The 7,684-nt window shown below is 55.1% G+C and overlaps 1 protein-coding gene across 1 annotated transcript; it reads left to right on the top strand.

The window, feature by feature from the left end:
- The first annotated feature begins 1,318 nt into the window (after positions 1-1,318).
- On the top strand, positions 1,319-6,678 carry SPAG7 (sperm associated antigen 7). Its single transcript, XM_066593901.1, has 7 exons — positions 1,319-1,438; positions 5,184-5,251; positions 5,363-5,451; positions 5,529-5,613; positions 5,683-5,772; positions 5,889-6,045; positions 6,229-6,678. Exons 1-7 carry the CDS (start codon positions 1,354-1,356, stop codon positions 6,339-6,341), a joined length of 687 nt encoding a protein of 228 aa, XP_066449998.1. The 5' UTR covers positions 1,319-1,353; the 3' UTR covers positions 6,342-6,678.
- The last annotated feature ends 1,006 nt before the right edge of the window (positions 6,679-7,684 follow it).

The raw sequence follows: 7,684 nt of genomic DNA, 5'->3' as shown, positions 1-7,684 counted from the left end.
TACCAGCATTCTCCATATCACTATATACAGGGGATGTATAACTTATACCAAATGTGTGTATATATATATATCTATATATATAAAATTGAATGTATGTCTGTCTGCGTGCGTGCGTGCGTGTCTGCGTGCGTGTCTGTTTGTCCTTTATGCGCTACTACACCATTCATCCGATCGCCATGAAACTTTGGGAAGTTGTTGAGTACACTCCTGGGAAGATAGATAGATAGATAGACTGTATGCAATAACCTAGATAGATAGATAGATAGATAGATAGATAGATAGACTGTATGCAATGACACGTACAGCTTGGAACCATAAATACTAGAGCACGCCAGCCATTTACAGTCAGTCTCCATTGGAGTTGGAAGTGGGCAAACATGTACTAGGCTATCTTCCCAAGAAGCCACAGCAGCCGGATAAATTGGATGTTCCACACAACGGCTATTTTATTCAGCCTGCAAGGGGGAAGCAGCGGCCTACAAAACCTCAGTGGTCGCTGCTGCCGTCATCTAGATATATAAAAACGAATGTATGTATGTATGTCTGTCTTCGCAGCAACGCGCGACGGGTACGCTAGTATATATATATAAGCTGAAAGCCCTCACTGACTGACTGACTGACTGACTGACTGGCCAAAAGTTCTCCAACTTCCCGATATCGTAGAAACATGAATTTCGTCGCAAGCATAGATTATCTCCAAAATAGGAAAAGCTAATGGGTCCCAACGCGATTATTCAATTCTAGCGCAAAAGAATTGGCGTCGAAAGTTTACGTACAGAATCTAATTTTCTCACTTTCCGGTGTCATAGAAACATGAAATTTGGCACGAGCATTGATTATGTCATAAATAGGAAAAGCTAATGGGTCCCAACTCGATTATTGAATTCTATGAGCAAAAGAATTAGTGTCCAAATTTTACGTATGTAATCTAATTCTCTCACTTCCTGATGTCATTTTATATGAAGGAAACGTCGCATGGTTACCTCCCCGTGGTGTTTCCTGGGTAACGCAGAGAACTATGCAAAATGGTGAACATACCTTTTTCCTCAGTATCTCTAAAGTAACCACGGCTTCAGAAGATTTTCCGTGTGAACACCAGATAAACACCAGTACCAAATTAACTTGGGCGAAGCCGGGTATATCAGCTAGTCTTATATAAGTGACTGTGGTCAGTCGTCATGGCGACATCATGAAAGCTGTTGCCCATAGCAACCATGCTGGCCCGGAAGTTCTGGCTTACCTGAGACACAACACTGGTTGCCGCTTTAAGGTTGTGGAGACGACTAGGGCAGCTGCTCCTTTAAGAACGCGCGCACCTTCAGGGCCGGGCGCGCGCCGGTCACAGGATCCAAGATGGCGGATCTGCTCGGTTCTATTCTGAGCTCCATGGAGCGGCCGCCTCAGGTCGGGGACCAGGAGAGCCGGCGGAAGGCCAGAGGTGAGTCCGTTACATTAACCCGGCACGGAGGTGATGTCGGTCCGAGCGCTGGAGGCTCAGAGCCCCAACAATGTCGTTTGGTCGTTCGCTACGTCTTGAAACCAGACCGGCGAATGTCTGCAGTTTGATTGGTCAGTAAGCGTATCAGTCAAAGAGGCAATGACCAATCTGCGAGGACATCACGTCGTAGTTGTGCTATGATTGGTTGCGTGCTTGATGTAGGCGGGTTCTCACGCTGCAGTTTTAGCCGGGACTGAGGGCGACCACTGAAGGAACGTTTCTTTTTCATTGTGAGAGCTGATTGGCTCTTCTGGTGCCAGGCTGTGGCGCAGCTGCGTTGTGATTGGTCCATTGCTGCCAAGTCTCGGGAGCCGTCCTAGCCTTTTGTCCCGCCTCGAAGGCGGCTGCTGTGGTTTTCTACAGGCTGCAGCTCCAGCCCGTCCTAAATAAAGGGACAATCCATGTGCGGCTATAAGGGAGGGGGAAATCTGCCAGACCTGTTACTACTGCTCGAGCAGGGCGGACGGGACTTAACTCTTTCATTGCACCCTCCCTTTATTACAGCCCCGATCCCTCTCACGATTGGCGCTCCCCTGTATGGGCATTCTCCCCTGGACCGTGGCATCGGTCCTCGGTGCTGGACTCGCCGGGGTTGTCGCCGGTCCTCGGTGCTGGACTCGCCGGGGTTGTCGCCGGTCCTCGGTGCTGGACTCGCCGGGGTTGTCGCCGCCAACCATGGGGTGTTTCTCGTGTAACGGTTGAAGAGTATACAGAGAATGGCGCGATCAAGGAAAACATCCATCAGAAGGGGATCCTGCGGACGGAAACAACTCATCCCTGAAAGGGGTCGGAGGAGGATGTCAGGAATCGTTCTGACCAACAGGCTGCACAGTCAGCTGAATACAACGCTGGGGCTCCAACTAACGTGTCCGAACGCACAACTCGCCGTTCCTCCGCACGGATGGTATAACAGCGGGCGACCACTTCCAGCGCCATTGTGTCTAAGAGGAACAGAAAGACTCCAGCGGGCAAAAGAGCCCAAAACTTGTATCACCGAGCAGCGGGAAAACATCTCCTGGTCAGATGGGGCCAGATGTCTGCTGCTGATGGGAGGGCAGAATTTGGTGCAAGCAGCATGAATCGCTGCCCCCTTGCTGTCAGCTGGTGGAGGTGCAGTAATGGAGATGGTTTTGGTGGCACTGATACCCGTGGATGGGCGACGGACTCCTTTCTGCGGTTCTGAAGAGGTTGGCGTCTCCGGCGCTCGTGTCCGATACGTCTGCCTTTTCGCCAACCTGATAATCCCCAGTTTTTGACGAGCTGTAAGTCCTCCCCCCCCCCCCCCCCCATAGTGTCCATCAGGTGGCCATGTTGGCTCGTGCGCCGGCCAGTAACCTCCCTGCTGTGGACCAGCGGGTGGCGTGGGTTTCTGTGAATGCGCCGTGTGTCCCTGGACGAGCCGGCGGTCGGCATCCATGTGTTCTTATTCCACACGACTTTGGTCCAAGAATCACACAGAAAACCTTCCCTTCCGCGGCGGGGGCGGAGCATCCTCTGAGTTCGTCCAGTCTCGCGGGGGCGGAGCATCCTCTGAGTTCGTCCAGTCTCGCGGGGGCGGAGCATCCTCTGAGTTCGTCCAGTCTCGCGGGGGCGGAGCATCCTCTGAGTTCGTCCAGTCTCGCGGGGGCGGAGCATCCTCTGAGTTCGTCCAGTCTCGCGGGGGCGGAGCATCCTCTGAGTTCGTCCAGTCTCGCGGGGGCGGAGCATCCTCTGAGTTCGTCCAGTCTCGCGGGGGCGGAGCATCCTCTGAGTTCGTCCAGTCTCGCGGGGGCGGAGCATCCTCTGAGTTCGTCCAGTCTCGCGGGGGCGGAGCATCCTCTGAGTTCGTCCAGTCTCGCGGGGGCGGAGCATCCTCTGAGTTCGTCCAGTCTCGGGGGTCATCTGCAGATTGGCGCTACTTCTGACAGTTTGAACAGGTAGACGTACGGGGCAGACGCTGGTATTAGTGGCCATTGGCTGCCATAAGCCGTTCTCTGCCTGGGCAAACATTAAAGGGGTGTCCGGTGCGGGGCGGGTGCCCAGGTGTTACAGTAACATGTCCGATGGGTCTCGCCTCGCCCCAGTGATGCGGCCTCGGGGTCTTCTCGGAATGGCCATCACCTGTCAGGTCCGGGTGCCGTTTTGTTGGCATTATAGCTGCCTACATCTGATGGCCAGAAGGGCACGCGGGCGCCGCAGCAGTCGGGCTCCCTGATTCAAAACAGATCAGGAGGATCGCAGGGTAGAAGATGTGCGAGTACCACCGGGCGGTCATAGGAGCTCCCCGCACCTTAATGACGGGACGGGGGTTTGTTCTCTTCTCAGCCTTCTTGTTCCCCCACCACACTATACATATATACATATATACATACGTACATACATACAGGGGGGGGTTGTCGTCGGTTGTATTTCTCAGTGACACTATTTAAGGTACCATATAAGGGCTCCCACCCACTAGCGTTTTTTTTCACTGTGAAATTCGCACGTTTTTTTTTTCTACAGGGGGTCTATGGGAGTTGTAAAGCTAAAATCGCGATCGCGCAAAATCGCGATTTACCGCGAAATCGCGATTTTGCGCAATCGCAATTTTTAGCTTTACAACTCCCATAGCCCAAAGACCCCTGCAGAAAAAAAAAACGCTGCGAATTTCGCAGTAAAAAACCGCTAGTGGGTGGGAGCCCTAATGCAGTGGAATAGAAAAAAACCCGCACTGCGGCCATCTTTGGGGATCGTGTCTCTCCGGCCCCGCGCTGCGGCCATCTTTGGGGATCGTGTCTCTCCGGCCCCGCGCTGCGGCCATCTTTGGGGATCGTGTCTCTCCGGCCCCGCGCTGCGGCCATTTTTGGGGATCGTGTCTCTCCGGCCCCGCGCTGCGGCCATCTTTGGGGATCGTGTCTCTCCGGCCCCGCGCTGCGGCCATCTTTGGGGATCGCGTCTCTCCGGCCCCGCGCTGCGGCCATCTTTGGGGATCGCGTCTCTCCGGCCCCGCGCTGCGGCCATCTTTGGGGATCGCGTCTCTCCGGCCCCGCGCTGCGGCCATCTTTGGGGATCGCGTCTCTCCGGCCCCGCGCTGCGGCCATCTTTGGGGATCGCGTCTCTCCGGCCCCGCGCTGCGGCCATCTTTGGGGATCGCGTCTCTCCGGCCCCGCGCTGCGGCCATCTTTGGGGATCGCGTCTCTCCGGCCCCGCGCTGCGGCCATCTTTGGGGATCGCGTCTCTCCGGCCCCGCGCTGCGGCCATCTTTGGGGATCGCGTCTCTCCGGCCCCGCGCTGCGGCCATCTTTGGGGATCGCGTCTCTCCGGCCCCGCGCTGCGGCCATCTTTGGGGATCGCGTCTCTCCGGCCCCGCGCTGCGGCCATCTTTGGGGATCGCGTCTCTCCGGCCCCGCGCTGCGGCCATCTTTGGGGATCGCGTCTCTCCGGCCCCGCGCTGCGGCCATCTTTGGGGATCGCGTCTCTCCGGCCCCGCGCTGCGGCCATCTTTGGGGGTCGTGTCTCTCCGGCCACGCACATGTGCCGTACAAGTACTACAATACCAAATCTGTGAGTTATGATCCCTTTATTACACTTTTCTTGGAGTGTACAGGGCCGTACAGCTGGGGGTAAATGCCTGGCAGGAGGGCGGGCGCCATTCGCACGTAGGAGACCCTCATGGCAATAGATCTTCGTGACGGGGTAAATGGAGATTGTTTATCGTCTCTTGCAGAACAAGCGGCCCGACTGAAGAAGATGCAGGAGCACGAGAAACGGCAGAAGGTGGAGTTCAGGAAGAAGGTAAAGGGGAGACTCCATGTCTACCCCCCCCCCCCCCCCCCAGTATGACAGACAGGTGGGAGTGGTGAGCCCCGCCCCCTGTAGGGTGACATCTTGGTTTGTGCCCTGTAGATGGAGAAGGAGGTGTCGGACTTCATTCAGGAAAACTCCCAGACGAAGAAGAAGTTCCAGCCGATGAGTAAGATTGAGCGCAGTATTCTGTGAGTATGGTTGCCCGTCTTTCGCCCTCCGCCTCTCTCGCCCCTTGTGATGCCTGCTGACGTCTTCCCTATTCCAGACACGACGTGGTGGAGCTGGCCGGTCTGACGTCCTTCTCCTTCGGGGAGGATGAGGAGAGTCGATACGTCATGATATTTAAGAAGGTGGGGGGCGCTGCTTCAGGGTTGGGGGGCCCTCTTACTGGCGTTTGTCTCACCAGCCTCCATTTTTAGGAGTTTGCTCCGTGTGATGAGGAGCTGGAGTCGTACCGCTGCGGTGAGGAGTGGGACCCGGTCAAGGCTGAGGAGAAGAGGAGGCTGAAGGTGAGTGCATGTACTTCCCCCAGCTGCCAGTGGGGGTCAGTGTGCTCTGATACTCTGGGAGGCGAGCCTGAGCGCTGCGGTCACAGTTGTACTTGCTAACGCTTGTGTCCTGACAGGAGTTGGCGCAGCGCGAGGCGGAGGAGGATGAACGGAAGGGGCCATCAAGCGTCAATCCGAACAGCGACTACAAAGATAAGTACAGTCACCTGATCGGGAAGATCGCCGCCAAGGACGCTGCCCACACCCTGCAAGCCAACAAGGCGTACGGCTGCGGTAAGAACCTGCTGTGCCGTATGGAAAGGAAGCGGCAGGATATGAGGAGGCGGGGCACAAGCCAGAGACTCAGGCTCCGCCCCCTCAGCGCTTAGACTGCGGATCTGTTTTGGCCACAAATATAGGGGGGTTAGCGGTTACGTAGAATGTGCGCCACTAACGATGTCTCCCCTCTGTCTGCAGTTCCAGTCGCCAATAAGCGAGACACCCGCTCCATCGAGGAGGCCATGAATGAGATTCGTGCCAAGAAGCGTTTAAAACAAGAGGATGGCGAGTCAGCGCCCAGTAAACCCTGAGCGGAGCGCCGCCGCCAACCGGATGCGATGGCGAGTCAGCGCCCAGTAAACCCTGAGCGGAGCGCCGCCGCCGCCGACCGGATGCTTTAGTCTTGTGTGTGTTTGGAATATCTATACAGTTTTCTTTTTTTTGCTAACTGCGCTGCCGCCGTTCGCCTCCTGGTTCCGGCAGCGCGTTGTTGATGGCGACATTGTTGGACTCTTTATAAATGTGAACTGGGCGCCTCTGACGGCGCGGATGTGAAATCTTATTTTATCTGATTTTACGCAATTTCTGAACTTGTTTTAACCCTTTATATGCTGCTTGATATTTTTAAAGTAAAAGAACAGGATGTAAGATGGCGGCCGTGACGTGTGATGCTTTCCTGCGCTGCGGCCGTTATACAAGACATGATCTGCTCTTTCGTGTAAAGGTCTCCTAGATAATCCCCTCCCCCGATAGCTCTGACCTGGAGTGTCTGGATATTTCCGTGCGGCCTCTGCTGTAAGATGGCCGCCGCCTGGATGCTCTTTATTACCCTACGACTCCCTCCTCATTAATTTAATCGTCTTCTAGTTTTCATCTTTTTGACTTTTGAAGAAGATATTGCAAACAAAACACGCACACGCACACACACACGTGTACACGCACACACACACACACGCGCGCACACACGTACACACGTGTTGGCGGTGATGTTGCTGTCCCTCTCAGTGCGGTTTTATTCACCAGCTCACCTTATATGTGAAGTAACTGACAACGGCATCAAGGCTTCTCCGCCGGACAAGCCCCCAGTGTAACGGGGACTGACAATGGCCTCGATGCTTCTACCCTAACCGGTGCTGGCCTCAGGCAAGATGGCAGCCTGTGCACAATTATTTTAGCGACTCCCTCTTTGTCTAAATCTATATTGCCCTCCGCCTGCGTGCTACCTGTGCAGCATCAGAACAGCTAAGGAAATATTGTACCAAGCGCAGAACTTAAAGGGGTTGTCCCGAGGCAGCAAGTGGGTCTATACACTTCTGCATGGCCATAATAATGCACTTTGTAATCTACATTGTGCATTAATTATGAGCCATACAGAAGTTATAAAAAGTTTTATACTTACCTGCTCCGTTGCTGGCGTCCTCGTCTCCATGGTGCCGACTAATTTTCGCCCTCCGATGGCCAAATTAGCCGCGCTTGCGCAGTCCGGGTCTTCTCCTCTTCTCTATGGGGCTCCGTGTAGCTCCGCTCCGCCCCGTCACGTGCCGATTCCAGCCAATCAGGAGGCTGGAATCGGCAATGGACCGCACAGAAGCCCTGCGGTCCATGAAGACAGAGGATCCCGGCGGCCATCTTCAGCAGGTGAGTATGAAGACGC

This window comes from Eleutherodactylus coqui, chromosome 2, assembly GCF_035609145.1.
Source record: "Eleutherodactylus coqui strain aEleCoq1 chromosome 2, aEleCoq1.hap1, whole genome shotgun sequence".
NCBI classification, from domain to species: Eukaryota; Metazoa; Chordata; class Amphibia; order Anura; family Eleutherodactylidae; genus Eleutherodactylus; species Eleutherodactylus coqui.
Note: the sequence above shows the minus strand (reverse complement) of the source record. Positions and strands in the feature narration are given on the sequence as shown.

What these genes read in the sequence shown, in the direction of transcription:
- SPAG7 (XM_066593901.1), top strand. Translation starts at nt 1,354, where the DNA reads ATGGCGGATCTGCTCGGTTCTATTCTGAGCTCCATGGAGCGGCCGCCT. An exon ending in ACGTCATGATATTTAAGAAG is followed by an intron (nt 5,614 to 5,682) that starts GTGGGGGGCGCT and finishes CTCCATTTTTAG; the next exon opens with GAGTTTGCTCCGTGTGATGA. An exon ending in CAACAAGGCGTACGGCTGCG is followed by an intron (nt 6,046 to 6,228) that starts GTAAGAACCTGC and finishes CTCTGTCTGCAG; the next exon opens with TTCCAGTCGCCAATAAGCGA.